Below are 22,418 nucleotides of genomic sequence, written 5' to 3'. Positions count from 1 at the left end.
CCGACCACGACTGGGGCCACGACCTTTTCCACGTTTAGCCTGGTGGAAGTTCGTCTCATTCACTTTAGGGAATGGACAAGAACCAGTAGGTCGGCTTTCATAATTTTTCATTAATAGCCCATTATGTTGCTCCGCTATAAGAAGATGTGAGATAAGTTCAGAATATTTTTTAAATCACATCTCTCGATATTGCTGTTGCAGGAGCATATTCGAGGCATGAAAAGTGGTGAAAGTTTTCTCCAACATATCATGATCAGTAATATTATCACCACATAACTTCAATTGGGAAATAATTCTGAACATAGCAGAATTATACTCACTGATAGATTTAAAATCTTGTAGCCTTAGATGAGTCCAATCATATCGTGCTTGTGGAAGAACGACCATCTTCAGGTGGTCATATCTATCTTTCAAATTATTCCACAGTATGACTGGATCTTTAACAGTAAGATATTCCATTTTCAGGCCCTCATCACGGTGATGGCGTATGAATATCATTGCTTTGGCACGGTCTTGGTTTGATGCCTGATTTTTGTCTTTGATGGTGTCTGCCAGACCCACCGCATCAAGATGAATTTCAGCATCAAGTACCCAAGACATGTAGCTTTTGCCCGATATATCCAGGGCTACAAATTCAAGTTTAGAAAGATTTGACATTATCTAGGAAAAGAAAGTTCTTACCTCAGATACTTTCAAAATATTTGCTCGAGATGGCAGAGTCTCGTGTTGATAACGTGTTATAAAATAAAGACTATGAAATTAAGACAAGTATAGAGAGAGACTGATATATTATTTGAATTCAAACTGATGTACATAATGAACTGAAATCTCTTCTATTTATAGAAGAAAGGAAGCTGCTGTGTAAGCTGCTACTATACCAGATATGAATAATCTTCTACTGAGAGCAATGTTTATCCATAACGGAGTACTGAAAGGATAAACTTATTATACCCGATATGGATAATCTTCTACCAGGGGTAATGTTTATACATAACTGGGTACTGAAAGGATAAGCTTATTATACCTGGTATGGATAATCTTCTACCGGGGATAATATTTATCCATAACTGGGTACTGAAAGGATAAACTTATTATACCCGGTATGGATAATCTTCTACCGGGGGTAATGTTTATCCATAACCGGGTATCGAAGTGATAAACTTCTTCAGGAAGTTTATTTCCAATAGAGTACTTAAATAGATAAACATATTTACGGTAGAGTCCCATATGGATAAGCTTCTTCAGGAAGCTTATTTACAACGCAGTACTAAATGAACATCCATAATATAATATATTTATAACAGTTTTTTCTTTTTTTGCCTTTTTCTCTTTCTTTTTTTCTCCCTTTTTTTTGGTTTAAAAGATATATATATATATATATATATATATATATTAATATTAAGTATTGCGTTTTTTTTCTCCCCTTGTTTTGGGAGAATGTTAATACTTTATATTTTATATCTTAGGTTAAAACTTTTTTACCAATTCCCCTCAGGTTGGACAATTAAAGTTTCTCTCCTTTTGGGGAAAAGAGAAATGTGGGACAATTGGGGACCTCTTTATATTTTTGTTTACTATTTACTCTGCTAAAAAATTTCCTTTATAAATTTTAAGTAATACTTTGTTACACAAATAGGCAGATTTAATGTTTATTTTTTATATATATTGATTATACATAGTTATACATATATTATACATGTATTATATATATTATATATCCGTGGGCTATTTCTAATTTAAGAGATTAGGTTTGGGTTAATTCTTGAAAGATTAAATTTTTCTTCTTCTTTTTTGTATAAAAAATGTGGATTCTAATTTCTAATCCACAAAAAACACGTTTGCGTCTTTTTTTCTTTTGTGTTCAAATATATATGAAGAAGTCGTGTCAGCTTCAAACACAAGAGGTCTGAAAATGGCAAATTTTGTAGTGCAACTTCCAAATAACCTGCGTTTGCGGAGCTTCACTGTCTCGTCCTCCTCTAACGGTATCCATGTTCATTCTTCCTAAAATACTACTATGGTTATTGAGAATTTCTGCTCAAAATGTGTACTTAGAGAAAAGATTTATATGTTCTCTTAGTAGAATTTAGCCAAAAATAGATAATTATGGGTTCTGCTCAAATCAACTGATTGTAGTATATATAACTGTTGTCTGAGCACAATTTAGATAATACCACTTTTGGCGGTTATCAAAATTCTTTTTCTATATTATTCAAATGCTATTTCTTTGCTTCTAAAACTGCCAAAGATGTGTGCTTTTGTTTGTTTGTTTGTGTTGTTCTTTAGAATGAACCCCTATCAACCAAAATTGTTCTGATTGAATTGCCTAAAAAATTGAGTTATTTTAATGATACATATCTTGCTTCATGTATTTGTTTGGATTATTTAATAGTGTTTTAGAGATTTATGCTGGGAATATTTTCTTGGTATAGACTATATATTGGTTATTCTGGCAAAACCAGTTATGGGTTCTGCGTAATACAAACAATTAGTGTATCCATAATAGTCAAATTGGTTAAAGGCTGTGCTCTTTGAGTTGAGCTTAGCATAGGCATTTCTGGGTTCTTGCTCAAAATTGTTAATCGTTGCATAAGTAAATAAAAGCAGAGAAGAATAATGGTATAGAATTTTAATCTTTATATCATTGTACAACATACGGAGGGAAATGCATCATGTTTTCGAAGGCGAATACTTTACCTTCAAGGTAGGGATAAGGTATGTGTACACACTACCCTCCCCGGACACCACTTGTGGGTGGGTTTGTTGTTGTTGTTTCCGAAGTCGAATACCATAAAGAATGAAATAAATAACCTACTTCAGAGAATTAGGAGATCACCCCTAGTTTCTCTCATTGCAACCATCCCCATCTGCAATCCAGGAAACAGAAACTGAAAGCATAATTACAGGAACCATTTAGTTGATGAATCCGGTTTTCTCTCCTGTTCATACTAAATATTCAGTGAGCCTAATTTAGATTTTTCAATGTTTTCTTTGAAATGCAGTCTTTACTCCTAAACCTACCAGTTGTGTGTGCTTTTGTTGGTCATGTAGACTTGTTGTGAGTGAAAGAACAGCTTCGAGTTCTTAATGCTTTTTAACGTATTTCTTAAGGTTAATGCTTCTAAACTATTCATAATATGGTTTCAGGGTCAACTCCTGGTGTGCCTCAATCAGCGGGGCCAGTGATTCTTGAACTTCCCCTTGATAAAATCCGAAGGCCACTCATGCGTACCAGAGCTAATGACCAGCAAAAAGTGATGGAACTGATGGATAGCATTAAGGAAATCGGGCTTCAAGTACCTGTAATTACAAATCCTTTGTTGTTATTTACTTTTCACATGATTTGATGTTACTTTGTCTTCAAACATAAGTGCAGATGAGAATTTACTCGCATGCACTCCCATTGTCGTGAATGAATTTGTTTGTCCTTATATTCATGACTTAGTTAACTCCCACTTCCTAATTTCCTATCTGATGACTTATAACCTCAAGAAAATAACCGAGTCCTAAACTTTCCTGTAGGGCATAAGCCATAGATCTTATGCCCCAGCTTGAACTAAATTTCCGTCAATCCTTTGCTAACAGAGAGGGTCACAGCCTTGACATCTGAAAACATTGTCCTTTATCAGCTAATTATGGGAAAGTCACTTTTGACACTTCTATTCCTTCTTGTATATGCATGGTTAAAGTACTTACCAATAGAAGTTTTGCCTTAGTTCATGTCAACCCATCTGCGGGTGAATATTAGGACTCAGACAGTTCTTTATCTTATGCAGATTGATGTGCTTGAGGTGGATGGAGTTTACTACGGTATGTCCTCTTTTCAGTTTCTTCCCTAAGCATTAAGCTATCATTGTGATCTTTCAACCATTACTTGATCTTTAATTGCTAAAGAGAATTAAATAATGTCTCTTGTCTTTTCCAGGGTTTTCTGGTTGTCATCGCTATGAAGCTCATCAGCGGCTTGGCCTTCCAACTATTCGTTGCAAAATTCGTCGTGGAACAAAAGAAACCTTGAGGTGCCTCCCCTTTTTTTTCTCCATCTTCTTTATTTTAATATCTAATATCATTCTATTGATTTTACCTTTCATTGCTTTTAGTTCTCTCCGCTGATGTTGCACCATCTTTGATATCACCTTTGCAGGCACCATCTTCGATAAGATCCTGCTAAATTACTCTAAATGGGAGATACATGATAATAGATTGTCTTCCAACACTGATGATGTATATGTAATGTATATGCATACAAAATTTGCCAATGTTTGATGTATTCAGTACCTAAAGTTGGAGTTTGTACATTAGACATGGTTGATGATGCAAAAGAAGATAATGAGTTTATGCATTGCTATACAAATCCCAGGCCATAACTACACCAGTAAACCAAAGCAACATTGCACAATTGTTGTTTCACTTTCCCTGGAAGGGATTCTCATCTTTCTCGTTCTTCCCCTTTGCTATGGGCTACTATTTGGTAAAAATGCCCCCTTATGTTTCTCTCATGGTAAGAAAAACTTCAAATAAAGGCTCAAGCGACATATTGCAGTTCTTCAAAAGGATAAGAACCAGTGACAAATCACCAGACCATGCTGGTTTGTTTGGTTGGGTTGAGGTTGTCGATCATTGAAGAGGCAGAGGCTGGATATTAGAAATTTATGATTCTTGTTCTTCTTGTATTGGTTTTTTCCCCCCTCCCCTTCAATTCCATTTATAGAGCAGAATAGTCAAGGAAGGTAATTGTGCCAAGGCGAAGACACTAGTGCAATGGTGAAACTTAGAACTCGAGGATGCTACATGAGACAAGTGGGATTACATTATGTAGCGATGTCCGAATTCATTACACAACAAATGCAAATTGAGATATTTCATACTTAGCTTTCACAGCCTGATTATTCGTTTCCTACAGCTTCTACTGCTAACCGTCGAGGAATAAATAGAGGGATTTTATGTATAAATACACCAAAATTTTGTATGAACATCGAAGGCAGTCCACTACTGACTAATAGTTGGCAGGAAGACGGAAATTTACATATTTCAAAAGTTCTGTATTTTTTCACTTATAAGATATAGGACCCGACCTAGACATTGCAAACCTTGGCAATGGACTGGGACCTGTGCTTGCCGAGGTTGAGCTGTCCACATGTTTTAATTTGCGAGTTGCACTGTATTCCAACGGTCCAGATCGCCTAATATTTCGAGGTTTATTTTCAAAGGTTGCACTTTCTGTATCATATAGTTGATCCTGGGCATGGCTTGAGGATGGCTTGAAATAACCCGAATCATAAGAATTTGACTGAGGAATGGAATCACCGCGAGGCTGCCTCATTGCAGGGGATGAATGTGCCAGCGATACAGCCGGAGAATGGCGGGGTGAGCCACTAAGTAATGCAAGTGGCGCTGGAGATGAACTTCCATAGTATTGACTGTATATTGAGCGGATAATAGAGTAAGGAACGTAAGCGTCCAGTGTGCTCCTTGGTAGGTAAGGGGAGATCTCACAAAACTGGTCCAGGAAAATGAGCTTTGACACCAGATGGGATCTGAGCAGAAAAGGTATACACACATTTCAGATTTTTGAACATTATAAGACAAGTTAAAAATCAACCCATGTTTATGCATGACGCTACATGAAAGAAACAATAGTCAATTAATATAGGGTTGTCTCTTCGTGCTCATCAACTTCAGTCAAAACAGAATTCTAGTTTTAACCAAGGTTTTAAGCTCAAAACTAGACCAACCAATGGTTGATAAACTGCCAATGGAGGTGTGGTGCGACTTAATTGGTCTTGAATTATTTTTCAACTTTGCACAGGCTGCCTATATGATTTTATTAACAGTATTTCTAACACTTAAGTGAACAAAAAAGAAAGGAGGTCGATTTTCACAATTTTAAGATGACCTTATGTAGACACATTAGAAACATGAACATACCTGATGTTCTCACCCCAAGAGTCGAGAATAATTCCAGATGAGAACTTCACAAAGAGCTGCATTGTGGATTTTATGTTTGTCTCAACAGTTATTCGGTTGTGTGTTTCAGGATCCAATGTCTCGCCAACATGGCCATTTGAAAAGGATTGTTTCATCTGATGCTCTCTTTCAAGTCTAACAAATTCACTTCCTGCGATTACTGCAGAAATACACCTGCCAGAAGAAAAACCAAGTTACAGAATGAGAATAATGGATCAATCAGAAAGACAAAGCACTTGTGAAATGTTTTTAAGCATACTTCATCCAGGGAAAAAGGTTTATAAGTATGCACATGCATTGCCCAGTACTAGTCACATGATGATCAACTTTGCCATCCATGGATGGATTTTCAAGAAATAACTGTTAGTTCACTTGATATAGGCATAAAACTAGAGTTTACCAAATAGGTCACACTGAGACAAGTTAAGCTTCTTTTTTCTCCCCTAACTCCAAAAGAACCCAAATATTACTCTTTGAAACAGAAAAAGGTTTAGCACCATAGACAGCGAAAACTACCAAAGGTATTATATAAAGTGTGCAACATATGATCACAAGACTGAAAACGGGGAGCAAGGGATGCACAGCAAAAAGAGAAAAGAAAGAAACCCACATAGCTAAGAAAAATCTGTAGAAAGATGGAGGAGCAAAACGTCCCCATAATATAACACACAAGAGATTTTAAGCAAGAAATGAACCTTGCCAAGCAATAGATGTTGTTGCTGAAGCTCCCAGTGTCGACATTGAAGCCACTACTGTTCCATATATTAGATGTCATTAGAGTGGCAAATAAATACGGCAACAAGCTCCAGGAAGCATCATTTGCACCTCCAACCTCTTCTAGTATGGACCTGACCCACTCAGCGTCATGGTCACCAGCTATATTAAAATTGTTTGCTACTCTTTTCAACCTTCTAATCTCCTTTTTCTCAGGTATTTCATCAGGTAAATGCTTAGCAGCCGCTGTCAGTAATGAATGTATCAGAGGAGCACCTTCTTCAAGCACAGCTGTACCGGCTTCTGCAAGAAGGCGGTCAAAAGCAATGGCCTGTCCAGCTTGAATACAGAACCCGACCATAGTGTCCAAATCAACTATCTGCTTGATATTTGTGTCTCTGTCTATCCGATCACCACAATGCATGCTTCCAGCAACAGCGTCCAGATTCTCCCTGTTTGCCCGTAATGATGTGTCAATACAGTTCAAGAGCGCAGCTGTGTGCTCTTTCATCATTCTGTCTAACCTGTCAACTCCATAACCACCAAAAACACGGACAAAGGCTTTCAATTCCCTGAGATCCGTCGCTGACTCAGCAAAATATCCGCCAACTGGCCTCGTGCTCTTGAAGCATCTGTGCCGAGGCGCAAAGAGGATACCTGCGCCTGAGACGTCCTTGACCACGTTTTCAATGTACCAGTTACATACAGTTTCAGTAGCTGATCCTGTATGCTGCTCTGCAGCTTTCTCAAACAAGTGCAAAGATGAAACTGGACCACAGAATGTCTCCGCAAGTAATATCTCTCGGATACCTTGCGTCAGGTCCATGCTAATGTGTTGTTCTGCTAGATGAACAATAGCTGTATGTCTGCGTATCAGTGATTCCAAGACAGTAGGACGCTGAAGATCATTATCACTTTTCAGAACAGCAAGCAGTCTCCTTCTGAAGTTCCCTAGGATACATTCTCTCATGTACTGCAGTAAAGATATTTTTTAAGTATGAAATATTAGTAAGAAATTTTTTAGAGAGGGTTAACTTAAAGTTCGTCTCCATGGACCAAAGATAAACCCGATTCAAGTATATTTAGTCTCAGTTTATTAATCCACTCTTTCTTGAACTCCGTGTCCAATGAAACGGAAGGAGTAAGACACATTAATGATTCAGATCTGGACATCTCTCTGACACAATCATTTCAAGGGTGGAAAGATGAGAGGTTTCTTACCTCCCTCAGAACAAAAACGTGGTTTAGAACACAGATAGGCTCCATGTCGTTTAAAACTGAGCAAAGGTTGGTCAACCTCTGCATTGCAGCTTCTAACCTATCATTAAAAAGTACAAGGAAGTCAAGTGAGCAAAATTGTAAGAAAGATGGTTGGTTATCTAATGTAAGATTAATATGACTTACATTTTTATGGAATTATCATTTTCAGGGTAGCTCTCATAGCCTGGTAGATGATAACCAGATATGGCTCTTGGGGATTTCCCAGAAGGAGCAGAAATTCTGGAAGTCAAATTCATGAGATGTGCTGCCTGCTCTGGGAAAAGCTGAAATTTCACTTGAATTAGTCTTGAAAAGACAAAATCACCAGTCTTTCAATGTGTTGAGAACATGATAAAGGATACTAACCTGCATCTCTAAAGAGCCAAATCCCCCTTCCGAGTCAAGAATATTTATCAACCCTTCCAAACCTCCCATGATAGACTCAATGAGGGATTCAACATAGAGAACCGCATCACGACCAATTTTAGTTACCTGCAATCAAAAAAGTAGCTATCATTGCAGTGACTCTTCAACTCAAAACATTCCAGATCAACATTTAACGATTAAAGAATTTTATATTACTATACAATGTAAAATGGCAGCATGGAATTATCTTTTGGTGTACCCTTATTAGTTACTAATACACAGGAAGACATTGTGGCGGAATAAAAGGCAAGTGAAACTGCAAAAAATCATTGCCACATCTGAGCAAGAAACAATAAAATTATGCTCAATTTTTTCAAAACTTTCATTCTGCAATTGTACTTTTGCCAAACTAAGAAAGAGATCCATCACGAACACAGTTGGGAGAGAACAAACAATCTGTTAATGATGTTACAGAAGAGGGCCACTAAGATAAGCTATCACCTGAAAGCTCTCCAGGCTGTTGGCCAGTTTAGAGCCCAGAATGCCACGATCCATTACCATCCATACATGAAAATGAACATGTTGATGATGCTACCGAAATAATCAAGAAGTCATGGGCAGCAAAGAACTCAAGACAGTCTTAAGCATTAGTGATCTCTTCACGGATCGACATTTCACTCTAAACACTTAATTGAACTTCTCCTAGCTTTTCTCTCCTCCTCTCTCAATTTTTGTCAGATTGACTTCTTAAACGCATGCTAGAGCATCCAATGTCAAAATGTCAACTGTCAATGGAAGGTTCGAGAATTAAGAGGTTGAGCAGAAGCGTTAGGTTAAAGAAGGTTCTCCTGAATCTAAACCCATCCACTCATTCACATCTAACAGTTTGAAATTGGAGGAATCATGTATTAAGAAGTTGAACATAATTTAAAACAGTGATACCGCAAAGTGGAAGATAAATATAACAAATTAGATCATGATTAACCCATAAAAAGATTAGAAGCATCAAACTACGTGTGCTGTAATCCTTCTGATGAAACTAATCATGCCCCCAGTGAGTTGAGTAAAACATTTACAAGCACCTTAAAAATTCAAGTTACCATAATACCTCTTCAGGGACTATTGAAGAAGCACATTCAGGAAAACTACTAGCGACACCAAGCCATGCACAGCAATGTTGTGGACGACCTTCTGGACCAAACATGGTATTACGGAAAACCTGTAATACAGTTGAAACTCAAAATAAAAATACAATTTCGGAATGACAAGAACTTACACATGAAATAACTCTTTTTTGATTGATAAAGTCAGAAAGAATATATGTTTAAGTCAAAGTCAAAGAGTGCAGAAGGATCGACAAGAGATATTCATCAACACTCCTAAAATTATGGAACAAAAGAGTCGATGAACGGCACAAGCTCTTCAATCTCTTTTGCAGAGCATAACTTACTGTTGTAAGGTGTTGGTGATAGAAGTACAGCTTCTTTAGACTCCCATGTTTAGATAACAGGTATTCTAGCTCATCAACACACCTGCCCTGACACAGACAAAAGTCATTTCACACATGTATTGCACAATCACGCACACAGGTCATCTGAAATAAGTGCTGTCTATATCCAGATTCCAGACAATTTTACAAGGAGAAACACCTTTTTTCAAGTTTTGGTAACAAGTGTAGATGAAAAATCAAGGAAAAACTCATCAATTTTAGAAGTAAAAGAAATTTAGTTCCGCACTGCCAAGAACTTTTGGCTTTTGGATGTCATAAAATACTATAGTATCCAGAATTCACCATCTAACTATATAGGTAAGATGACAAATGCAATTAGCTTCCCAACAAGTCAAGTTAAGAAATGAGAAACCTAATAATATGCATGTTACATCAAGAAGGATCGTCATTCTCCTAGACACCAGTAATCAAGTTCAAGGGCAAAGTTCCTATCCACGCCACATGTACATTTGGACGAGATAACTTTAAGGTCACGAGATAAGCAAAAGTGACTTCATGATTGCAAAATATCATGCAGAAACTTAATTTGAAGTCACAATTTTCAAGGTAAAAGACAGAACCTGGACCAGTTGTATGCAGAATTTCCTTCTGATAATAGGCCTTCCTTTCCAGTAGACACTGTAGCCTTTTCCAAATGTCGGATGTTTATAGACGAACGAGCAGAAGTAACAATCATCAAAATAGATAACCAATCTTTGCGTAACTCCTGATAGACAAAAGCATGCTTTGCTGTCAGAAGAAGGCACAGAAATAGAGTAAATCCAATGATGAGCGTAAAAATGAAACATGAAACATGCATTAGCTCATACATGCTTTATTCAGGAATGTTCACAATGTATATATTAGCTTAACTCATTAAGAACTGAATCAAATAAAAAAAGGAAATTTCTCTTTTTTGACAACGGATTATTCAGAACATGGCTTCCATCTGAAGGCAAAACTATTGAAGCTGTGATTGATAGTTCTTCAGAACTGAAATACTAAACTACAAACTAGCTGTCATAGAACAATCAAACAGAAGACTGCATGGAAAAAAAATTCAAATCTGATGAGCTGCTTACCGATAAATCACATGTGATGGCAGAAGTATTTTCACCCTGTGGCTTGGGTATATTCTCAAGATATTGAACTATCTTCTGGAAAAGTCCTTTTAAAGTTGCATCCAGGTCAAGAGCCACCATGCCTGGCGTACCCAACAAAAATCGGATTCTACCAGCACAGGATGATAGATATGATAGAGCATATCCTCTAATAGCTGAAGAAGCAATAAGAGATTTTGCAGTTTAACTACCAGAAAGAAATTAATGGACAATGTTCTAGCAAAATAAACGAATAAAAGCTAAGAGGATGCAGGTCCCCAGCGGAATTAGTCGAGGCGTGCGCAAGCAAGCCTGGACACCACGGTTATTTAAAAAAAAAAACTACATGAAGTTCATCATCTCATTTCTCAGTATTTTTAAAACTATAGCAAGGAGAATTTTGCTGCATTATTTTCAGTTAATATAGAGCCCAATCCAAACAATATCAGTCATCTGGTTTCATTGTAAGGCCAAGAGATTATGAGACCTCAAGTATTTGATCTATGTCATTACAGTATGATTATATAATTTTTTTATACAAATTAAGTCTAACCTGCAATATACTTGCGCACTAGGCAGCAAAGGCGATCCATGCCATCCAACAAGAAGCCAATGGTTGGATCACTTGGATCCTGCACCAACATAAAAGAAATCTAATCAAACACCCACAAGAGCAATCAGTAAAAGAAGACATGCATAACAACATATCAGTTTTACGCACAAAAAGCCGACATGAAGATCTCTTACTATTTCTACTGGAACCATTCTAGCCGCTCTTGACTTTGATGAAGCTATTCCTAAATGTTGGAAATACCATAGCATCTCACTTTGAGCGAAGGCCAAGGCCGAAAATACCATCTGCGGAAGCATTCAGAAATGAATGTGGAGAGAAATATATTTGACTACATACACATCTAGAATTGTGCAAATAATGCAATTATGTCATTCAATCACAGACCAAGGGATACAGAAGCAGTGATTTACTCATAAACTAAAATACTCATTACAAGACATGCATATGATATAAGCCGAAGATACAAGCACAAATATATAACAACCTCTATGCATGACCTAAATAATTAATGCACCAACAAAATGAGCCAAGTACGAAATAAGGTTCCATCTTAGTAAACTGTGTAGAAGATGGAGAATGGCTGGTGGCAAGTGATCTCGAATATGGCCCTGAATAAGGAAAAGCAAGGCTGGTAGATGAACCGGGTTAGGGTGGTGGGTGGATGGACAGGCAAAGGCAAGGCCCATGGCAACAAGCTGAATCTGAAACACGAAGATTAGTCTGATTTTTATGGCACAACATACCTGGATATTAGGTGCCAACAAACTGGGTTGGTCAGTGAAAAAAAGTACCATTCTTCCGATTTCCTGTTTTAAGAATATCCTTCTTTCACGGTGTATGGCATCACAGGAAAATAATGCTTGGTCATGCACTTCACTACAATCATTAAAGAAGTCACTGAGTAAATTCAATGGCTCTGCCTCAAAAAACATTAAGGAAACAATCAACAATCTGTTAATATCTAAAGGCAGCAATTGACCTAAATTTCAGGTTAATCCACAAATTAAGAAGGGAAGTGAAGCAAAAAGAGTTAGATGACTACATAGTTATCAATGACAACCAAGGTGCACAGAAATACTTTAGACAAGCATAAAGAAGAGTAAAATAGGATATCAAAGTAGATATAAACAGTCATCCATGAAACCAAGTGCATTAGGCCTTTTTTAAATAAAAAGGATGACAGTGATTGTCATTTGGTGTCTTCATTATACATGACTCTTTAGTGTGCATTCTCGCCTTATTTCTTGGTGTGGTTTTAGGTCCCCAAGCCCTACAATTACCAAAGTAAATATATAACAGAGGAGTTGATTGCGTAATGTACGATTTATATAGCGGAGTGGTTCCTGCAGGAAGAGAAACTAAAAGGTCTTGCCAAGAAGCCTGAGCTATGATAGCCTTCTGTAAGTGTTTAACTCAGCTTAGTTTCCATTTCAAAATCCCCTTGAACTTAATTTTAGAATAATAAAAGTCTTGGAGATGCAGCAACATCTACTTTCTCATCCCCGTAGCCATGTCAGTGGAAAGCTTGAATAGCTTAGAGCTCTGCAGTAAAAGTACATGTTGAAAGTACCATAGAACCTCACTTTAAGTTGTTCTTCCTTTTAGGGATTTTTTATCGCTATATCACAATTGACTAGCCAAATAGAAGAGTGACTACAAGAGAGATTTTCAAACGCCAAAGGCGCTTACAATTTTTAGTGCCATGGAGAGATTTATTCAGATCAGTTACTAACTTATTTTTCCATATTTTGAAAAGCATTTTCTTCAATTTCAAATTGCATCATGGATCTCTCCCAATCACGACTAGCTTGACATCATAGGAAGTTATTGTTAAAGCATTTCTTTTCCTATAAGATCATTTTTTTATATGGTAAACCTCACCTTCACCCCCCACCCCACCCCAAAACTCCACTATGAAGAACCCCAACAGTGGATTTTTCTACTTTGCTCCCTTGGTAACTCGAACCAACAATCTCATGTGGGAAGTAGAAGACCCTTCCCTCCCTTATCTTCACTACAAAATTGTGTGTCCTTGCTTTTTCACATACCTATTCCACTGTTTTGCTTATCCTATATAATCAAGGATATGCCGCTTGCTTACACAGTTCAGTCATATTCAGTATTTAAGCAATATTACTTTAACAAATAGAGAAACCTATCATTTTTAGCGTCCAATCTCAAGTCAGTACCTTATCATTTTCTCAACCTGCTTGGCTACACTATACTCTAGATCTGCTTCTTTTTGTTTCGTCCGTCCAGATTTTGCCATCTTCTTTGACTCCAGTATTCGTGGTAAGACGTATAACTGATAATCCTCATGCAACAATATATACTGTGGATTGAAAATACAATTATGTTACACCAGTCCAGATGAAAGCATGTTTACACTACTGTCATAGATAACCTGCAACTATGTGAATAACCCACCTCATCCCTGAACAAAGGAAGGACTAGATTTTCCTTGAGTACAATCTGCAAGAAATAAAACCGAATAAAGGTTAAGAAAATTACTAGCTACATTTAATTATGGGTAACATGCAACTGACTTCAAAATGCCAAAAAAAAGACCACTCGTCAAAAGAGTTGAACATATGCAAGATAAGGAGATGTAAGACATAACACTGCAAAGAGTGTGTGTGTGTGTGTGTGTGTGTGTGTGTATATATGCAGTGGCCAGTAAATATGGGACAGCGTTTATCCAAAATCAATATTGCAACTAGGCTGCAGATTAATGCACCATTTAAGTTCTTTATTCTTTATTTAAATGCATCACCAGTTTAATAAACATGGTCATATTCTTCCAGAGACGCAACATCTTTTCCGTATCAAAGCTAGAAAAAATGCCCTCGTTCTTTATCATGTTCTTTGATATTACCAGCACTCTGAGTTTCAACAGCTACACACATAATATAAAACAATTGTCTTTGGAAGGTACCGAAGCAATATCGATGCTGGTGACCCTGAGAAGTTCATCAGGACAGACAAGATAACCAAATAACACCCACTCCCGATAAGATGTAACATTTGCTAGGTCTTGGGCTCTCTGCAAATAAGAAAAGGATCACAAAATGTGAGTGGAGCTGTGAAATCCGTAGATCATTTCTATATAAAGTAGGTATCTGGAGTGTAACTTCTGCTCTGATTGTCATATGTTCATGAGACGACAAGTTGCAGTGCCTGAATATACAGCAATAGAAGATACTTACCATTGGATGAGCTGAATTTGTGAGTATATCAGGGTACCGAGGATGGAAAGGACTTAAAAAACCCTCATTTCTCAGCTTCCTTGTATCAGTTGATAAGAATATAATGGGACCTACAGCCTCTAAAACCTAAAAGAATAGAAAGACCTTTAGAGCAATATCTCACATAAACCAGTACCTACTATTCATGCTTAAGGCATATGAAGTTCAATGTGGAGACTTTAATGTACTTGCAGAATGTAACCACAATTTAATGCAAAAGCCATTTGAAGCAACGAAACTCATAGCAATAATGAAGTGCAATAATAGCTGAGAGCTGATCTAGTTTTCCTGTAACTGGGAATTGGAAGATTTTGTGTTTCTTGTTTAATTTATTTTTGACTGGATTTCATCCCCCAGTAGTAAACTACAAGAAGCCGTTTAAAAGGATCTCAAATTATTGAAAATTGAAAAACCCTTTTTTTTCTTTCCTAGATACCTACATCTAGCTGAAATAGGTTAAAGTACAGAATATATATCCAGAAAGTAACTTACCAATAAAACAAGTTTTTTTCTTTTCCTTTTTTATTTTAATGTGCAATAGCGACACAAGTTAGACACAAGAACACCTTTTGACGTTGTAAATGAACAATTTAACTTCTCTACAAGATTGTTGTATTCAGGAGGAAAGACCTCTCCGATACGAGGGCTGACAAAATTCAGGTCTTCATGCAGACCCTTCAAGGGTGGATCGTAGGAATCGACAAACTGGATTAACCTGGAAAAGGAAAACAAGAAAGAAATTCAGCGACTTCTTATAATTCTTTTTATTATATAGAATCACTTTTATTCATAGTACAGTGGTCAGATGATACAAAGTTACAGAATTATCTCATCATAATCGACTATAGGAAACTGTAATTTTATCGGGTTATCTATGCCATGTACAACATTTAAGTTACACCATAAATACAATGTAGACAAGCATATGTCAATCTGCATAGATCCTTTTCACTTCCTTTAAAGAACCTAGTGTTGATCCCCCCTCCATTTAAGCCATAAAACACAGAGGTATGCCAATCCAGATCCTTTTTTTTTTTCTTCGACATTTTTTTTTGTGGGGTGGGGGTGGGGGTGGGGGGGGGGGGTTATAAGTCGGTGTAGTATAGCATTTCAGGTTTTCTGATGATCCTTTGCTGCTTTCCTCCACTTCCAACTACAAAATGTTTCTCTCAGAATTGTAGGCATCACCCATTCAGCCAAAAAGATTTAAAACATGCACTACATCTCTGTCGTCAAAGCACAATGCAAAACAAATGATTAACATTTTCCAATTGTTTTTCACACATAGCATAGGTTACAATAAAGAAAACTTCTTTCATCAAATTACAGTTAGGAATGTTTCATGATCCGCAATCCACCCAAAAATGCAACTCTTGAAGGGACTCTGGTTTACCGTAACATTTTCCATGAAGTACGAATGTAACATTATTGTTATCTTGGAGAGCATTCCATAGCCATCTGTCCCTGCATATATTCCTAACTGCTTTCACAATTCCATCTCTGTGTCCGCCCCATTTCCCACCCATTCCTTCTCCTCCAATATGCTAATTAGCAGGATTAAACTATCCCAATCCACCAACTTCCTTCTGAACCTGATATTCCAGTTGTTGTTATCGACATTGGGCTCTGTGTATCTTAGGCAAACTGAATAAGGCTAAAAATTACTCCCCCAGAGGTGTATTCCCAATCCCTGCATCCTGCCAAATCTAATATTCCGACCATCTCTGGTTAAAATGTCCGGAACTCTACCCATAAATTTTCTGAGTTTCCATGGACCAAATTCAGATATGATGGAGACTTACTGCACATAAGCATTGTGTTCCTGATTGTACCTCCATAGCTAATGAAAAAGATCCTCGAGTTTCTTAATATTTTTAGATTGCATGACGCTCTTCCACCCTCTCTGTTTGATATCAAGTGGGTCTTTCCCAAAACAGTGGCAGATATACAACTAGTTCGCTGACAAGTAAGCTGGGAACTAGTGTATTTCGGTTCATATGGTACGTATCCACTTTGTCCCAGCAAACCTCACATATTTGTTCCGTGGGCATGTCATACGAGTCAACAATGCGCGTACCATGTGAACTTGAGTTTTGCCTTATATAGTACTACTATTCTCTCCCTTTCATATGCAACCTTTCTTCGGAAACTTACCATCCTAAAGGTTTGTCCGTCTTCTAATTGAGGGATCTGACTGTCCAATAGGTTCGTATGATGATTTTGGACTTGAGCGTATGTTTGGATCGGGTTTTGAATGACCGGGGAGCGTTTCGGCGCTTAATATTGATAGTTGGCACCTTGAAGGTCTTAAAGTTCTTTAAATTTGGTTTGGAGTAGATTTTGGCGTTATCGAGGTCCGTTTGAGATTCCGAGCCCGCCCTCATAAGCCCTCCCTTTTGCATGGTCATAACGGATAAACCCCTCCTTAAGGACTCAGTGTCCTTGTTTGAGGATTACCCGACCATTGTATTGCAAGAGTCCGACTTTGATACCATATTTGTCATACGTGAGCTATGGCACGTTCTGACCGTTTTGGGCCTTTGGCCCAACAGACCTCACATATTTGTCCCTTGAACTTGAACTACGCCACATCGAGTCTAAAAGCACATGTACCATGTGAACTTGTGATATGTCTTATATAGTAATTCATTTTCCTCTCCCATTCCGATGTGAGATTTGTCTAAGGTAGCATATGCACCCCTTTTTTGAAAGCTTGCCAGTGCTTCTCCTTGATCCGCCCTCTGTCATATGCGCACACAAACTTGGCATCATGTTAAACTTCTAGATTACATTGCGCTCCAATATCTGGTCGTGCTTTCTCAAGGGGCGATAAAATTTCTCGGAGCCCTCTGACGCCAACCTCTAAAGCCAAAGAACCACTCCTCTCCCCTCACCCCCTATCCCCGAAAATATCTAAGAGAAATGAGAACGAGCCCCCGTAAGAAATCTGACCTGTGATAAAAATCGCAGTCTCTGTCATTTCTTGCCATTGCATGAAGCAAATTGTATGTTTGCAGCATCATTTTCCTTGGTATCTGTGGTGGAAGTAAAGAGAACCACATTTTACAAAGGCATTAATACACTAAAAATAACACTGCATAAAAGTTCCAATTAACCATATACAGAGCAGAAAATAGTGAACAGAGAATTGTTCGAATACTTGCCTTTTCTGAAAATATATTTACACGAACAAAAGCACAAAAAAGGTCCATAAATGCATGCAGTATGAGAGAGTTCTGGTGAGGCTGCAGCAAAAAAAAACATGTAAAATATCACATACAATATCGTTATAAGAAAAGATTCAGCATTACCCTTTTAGTCAAGACAGAAACCGTTCCTGCTGTAGCATTCCTTTTTTTATTAAAAAAGAGTAAGTTGAGCTATAAAGTTGCTCTCTTGTGCTGAATCAAAGACCAAAGGTTGTATTAAGAAAAAATTTAGTTGGAGGTAAAAAGTTGATATCATCACTCACCAACAAGGTAATCACTGTACTGCTTAGATCCAATATAAGACGCAAGGCATGTTCTCGAAACGCCATCAGGTCAAGAAGTAGCTGATCAAGACAAGAAAGTTTGAATTAAGTGCACATACTCTCCATATCAACTTTTGATAACAAATAATCCTTTTTCCACAAATAAGTATCAAAACTATGATAGAGAACACCCAACAGGTGATATCCTGGACAAATTCTGCACCAAATTACAAGACTGGATAACAAAATTCGACCCTTAACATATCCTTCCTGTATTTGATTTCCCACACACTTTTCGCTTCATAATTGATGTTGCAGTCCAACCTACTATCAAACTGATGCACCAATATACCTCTCCCACACCCTTTTTACCCTATTATAATTTGTGCAGGTATCAATTATAAACTTATTATGAATTATGCAAGACAAACAGGTGCTGGAAAGTCAGTTATCCACTGGAAAAGTAATTCTGTTGAAATCAACTCTTTTCTCCTACGAAACGTCAGTTACTAATGGCTTTTTTCCAAGTCCAACCAATACTTCTTAAAAACAAATAGAACCTCTTAACACTGCTCAAAAACTAGTTGGTAGAAAGTTCTTAACATTTACTGATGCCATCTTACTACTCGGCCGTCAGGGAAAAAATCAATGTCTAAAAGGCATACAGCCTCAACTTTTTCTTGCTTCAAAATTTAGTTGCCATCCTTGCTTTACTTCTCAATTCTCATTGCTCTAGGGTGCCAATATTCCCTGGTTTAAATCTAGTTAATTTCTTGATAAGTTTTTGATAAAGGAATTTCTTGACAAGATATGGGCCTTTAACTCAATATGTGCCTTACATTTCAGTCCTGCCCAAATAAATTTGATGCTTCAGAAATACTTAAAAGCTTTTTGGTAGTTTCAGTATCATCGAATTATGCAGCTATACTGCATCTAAAGTATCATCGAAAGCACTGGAATATGGAGCGGAAAGAAAGAAGAAGAAAACAAAGCAGAGCTAACTTACTTGAATCCATGGTTCCAAGCTTTGCAAATGGACTTCAGCGCCGTCATTCATAGCATCCAAAGCAAACTTATCAATCTATATCAGCATTCACAGTATAAATCACACAAACAAAAGAATATACTTTCCATCAGGAATAACAAAAATACAGTCTATAAAAGGACGGCCATATTTTCTTACTCTTTCGAGCTGCAACTTGCTGTGGTGCTCCGGAAACTTCTTTGATAGTAAAACACAGATTTTTGGATGATTTGGAAACACACCAGACTTCCAAAATGCTTCAGAGAATCCATGTCCACTGACATCGGGGTAATCTAATATCTGATTAAACCTATACATTTTTGCCATCAGCCCTTCAGCTACTTGAGTAAGTTGGTTGACCCATTGCATGTTCAAGCCTTTATTAGTCGAACCGCCTGAGCTATGGGCAGTACCATCAGAGCTACCATTTCTAGAAGCCTTATGACCTATTGTTGGAGAAATATCAGGACCCAAGTACTCCGTCCACCTAGCTGGTCCTTCCCATTCTCTTGAGCGCACTGCAGTTGGCGATGTTGACAACACATCTTCTGCTTGAAACTGCGGCCTTGATTTAGCCATTGTGAGCACCCAAAGGAAACCCTCACCCCGAGTATAGCTCCTTTTACTGCATACAAGACAGAAGATTTCATAAATTCTCACCTGAAACTCCAGATTCTAACTTAAAATACTACCAATAAGTTCATGAATCCTTCACAATAACCGCTGGAATTAGCAAAAAAACCCACAAATTCTTCTCAACATCAGCATTTCTCCTCCAATGCAACATACACTGCTAAAATGTCCATAATGCTCAACTTATTTCTACAAAGAGAAAATTAACCGCAAGAATTTTCAAGAGAATTCAACAACTTGAGGATAAAATAAAACCTAAAACTTCAAAAACTGAAATAGTCCAACAAGTAACCAAGAAAACAAGAGAATAAGTACCAGAGTCAAAAGAGATTTAGCTAGAGACTATCAAACCTATAAAAAAAATAGCAGCAAATAATTTTACATAAATGCACCAACTTTAAGCTAAATGTCTGTAATTGTCAACTTAATTCTGATCATAAGCATGAAATCACACTAACAATTTTGCCCACAAAATGAAAACTTACACCTACTCAAGTACTACAAAAACTGAAAGGATAATAAAAAGAGAAAAAATTACCAGAGTCAAAGGGAATTTGAGTTAGCAAGAGAGCATAGTGTAGCTGAAAATGGTGAACAAGATTCAAGAAACTTACAAATTCAGATCTGGGTATACTCTAAAAACAACATAAAAAGGGGTAATCGAGTAGTTGTAATGTGAGGTAGTTATTTAACAATAAAGAATTTCTAAGTCTTGAAAAACGTTAAAAGGGGTTTAAGAGAGACAGTAATTATAATGGAGACTAGTTTGCTGGCTTTGGTTGTTATATTAAGACAAAGAAAAGGAGGACCCTCCTCTTGTTTGCCTTTTTCAAGTCAATTTCTTTCTTTTTTCTTTTTCTTTTTCTTCCTTTCTATGTTTGAGAGAAATTGACGCACAAAAATAATAAGACCAGCTCTGCACGATCTTCGTTTGTTGCCTTTTTCTTTTATTTTTCTTTCTCTTCTTTTTTTTGGTGTGTTTGTTTTAGGACAAGAATACTTACATTAGATGATAAATATTTTATTTAAATATTAATTACTATACAGAAAGGATAATCTAATTGGCACGTTTTACTTTTACAGTGTAAAATTTTACCATTTTCTTAAATGAATTGAATATACATTGATTTTTTAAGTTTAAATTCTGGATAATTCTAATACTAAGACGTTTCCTTATTCTATACTAATATTAGTACCCGCGCAGATGCACGGACACTAATCATGTCAAATATTTAAGTTATTTGAATTGTATGTAAATAATCTTAAAATTTACATTTTTTCAGTAAATATAGATAATTATTGGATATTAAGTACATGAAAAAAATTAACCATTTCTTCTATTTTTCTTTTTTGATATCATTCTTTCCGGTGTCATTGGATCCTAAAAATAGTCAGGAACTAAAATAATAACTCATATTTATGGCAAAACAATCAAATGTTGAGTTGAGACAATGAATGACTCTTTGGATAAGACTTAACTCTTTTACTACTACTTGAACTCTTATTTAGTGTGTTAATATCTCTTAAAAAATATTTCTTTCTTAAAATTTTAGTTTCTAAAATATTATTTTTCAATAATAATTATTTTTATAATAATGTAATTGAAAATATTATTCTTAATTCAAAACTCATTTTAGTTGGCTATCTAAAAATATAAAAAATTCTTTAGCTAGTGAATTTTTTTACTCCATTTTGATATTTGATATTAACCATGTTAAATATCCAAGTTATTTGAATTATATGTAAATAATCTTACATTTAAACCTTCTAAATAATTATAGATAATCGTCAGATATTAATTAAGAAACACTACGTGAAAAAAGACTAACATTTTCTCAATTCTCGTAGTTATAATTTATTTTTGCACTATTCTCATAGGTGTCATTGGAACATAAAGATAGCCACAAAGTGAAATAATAACTTATATTTATGGCAAAACACAAAGGTTGACACGATATAAACGATTTTTTGATTACGACGTAACTCTTATACTATGACTTGAACTCTTATTTGGTATGATTTTATCTTTCAAAAAATATTTCTATTTTGAATTTGCAATTTCTAAAACTTTATATATATTATAATTATGATTATCTTTATAATGATGCAAGTGAAGATATTATCCTTAATTTAAAATTCACTTTAACCGGCTATCTAAAAATTTAAATGATTCTTTAGCCGGATTTATTTCAGTATGACTCCACTTTAAGTTTATCGATATCTCTAGCCCCGGAATTTAAATTTTTAATATCCTATATATATAAAAAAAAATTGTTCTTTAAATCACTAAATATTAAATTAGTTGATTATTATTATAAAACATTGCACATATTGTCTTAAAATTGTCAAGTATTTTTATTTTTCGACACCATACTTGGCTTAACCTCAATGCAAACTACTAAAATTGCATTCCAATTCAAATTCAAATATCATATAAGTTTGTTAGTAATAGTGATTTTTTAAAAATGACACATAATGTAAATTAAAAAAAATATTCTAAGATATCCTTATTATCTTATAATCTATGTATTTAAGTTGAAAAAAAATATTTGAAATCGATGAGATTAACTTTCA

At 36.2% G+C, this 22,418-nt stretch overlaps 2 protein-coding genes across 2 annotated transcripts; one reads left to right on the top strand and one right to left on the bottom strand.

The window, feature by feature from the left end:
* Positions 1-1,829: 1,829 nt before the first annotated feature.
* On the top strand, positions 1,830-4,348 carry LOC104216162 (sulfiredoxin, chloroplastic/mitochondrial). The gene is made up of 5 exons (XM_009766164.2): positions 1,830-1,985; positions 3,148-3,302; positions 3,777-3,810; positions 3,926-4,019; positions 4,145-4,348. Exons 1-5 carry the CDS (start codon positions 1,913-1,915, stop codon positions 4,158-4,160), a joined length of 372 nt encoding a protein of 123 aa, XP_009764466.1. The 5' UTR covers positions 1,830-1,912; the 3' UTR covers positions 4,161-4,348.
* A 440-nt stretch (positions 4,349-4,788) lies between these two features.
* On the bottom strand, positions 4,789-20,606 carry LOC104216161 (protein NAP1). The gene is made up of 25 exons (XM_009766163.2): positions 20,383-20,606; positions 19,958-20,033; positions 19,371-19,836; positions 19,194-19,268; positions 18,188-18,268; positions 17,880-17,960; positions 17,668-17,750; positions 15,346-15,430; positions 14,677-14,802; positions 14,406-14,513; positions 13,898-13,942; positions 13,660-13,802; positions 12,214-12,346; positions 11,644-11,754; positions 11,450-11,528; positions 10,879-11,072; positions 10,378-10,523; positions 9,758-9,839; positions 9,416-9,526; positions 8,308-8,433; positions 8,086-8,225; positions 7,903-7,999; positions 6,663-7,654; positions 5,929-6,141; positions 4,789-5,537 (listed from the first exon to the last, which is right to left on the bottom strand). Exons 2-25 carry the CDS (start codon positions 19,996-19,998, stop codon positions 5,051-5,053), a joined length of 4,245 nt encoding a protein of 1,414 aa, XP_009764465.1. The 5' UTR covers positions 19,999-20,033; positions 20,383-20,606; the 3' UTR covers positions 4,789-5,050.
* Between the last annotated feature and the right edge of the window lie 1,812 nt (positions 20,607-22,418).

The sequence above is a fragment of the Nicotiana sylvestris genome, chromosome 2 (assembly GCF_000393655.2).
Source record: "Nicotiana sylvestris chromosome 2, ASM39365v2, whole genome shotgun sequence".
In the NCBI taxonomy this organism is placed as follows: Eukaryota; Viridiplantae; Streptophyta; class Magnoliopsida; order Solanales; family Solanaceae; genus Nicotiana; species Nicotiana sylvestris.
This window is presented reverse-complemented; position numbering and strand designations above follow the sequence as displayed.

Coding starts and splice junctions, on each gene's coding strand:
- LOC104216162 (XM_009766164.2), top strand. CDS start 1,913: ATGGCAAATTTTGTAGTGCAACTTCCAAATAACCTGCGTTTGCGGAGC. Junction 1,986..3,147: donor TGTCTCGTCCTCCTCTAACG/GTATCCATGTTC, acceptor ATATGGTTTCAG/GGTCAACTCCTGGTGTGCCT. Junction 3,303..3,776: donor AAATCGGGCTTCAAGTACCT/GTAATTACAAAT, acceptor TATCTTATGCAG/ATTGATGTGCTTGAGGTGGA.
- LOC104216161 (XM_009766163.2), bottom strand. CDS start 19,998: ATGTTGCATTGGAGGAGAAATGCTGATGTTGAGAAGAATTT. Junction 19,837..19,957: donor GCTGATGTTGAGAAGAATTT/GTGGGTTTTTTT, acceptor TCTTGTATGCAG/TAAAAGGAGCTATACTCGGG. Junction 11,755..12,213: donor TGTTGGCACCTAATATCCAG/GTATGTTGTGCC, acceptor ATGCTTCCGCAG/ATGGTATTTTCGGCCTTGGC.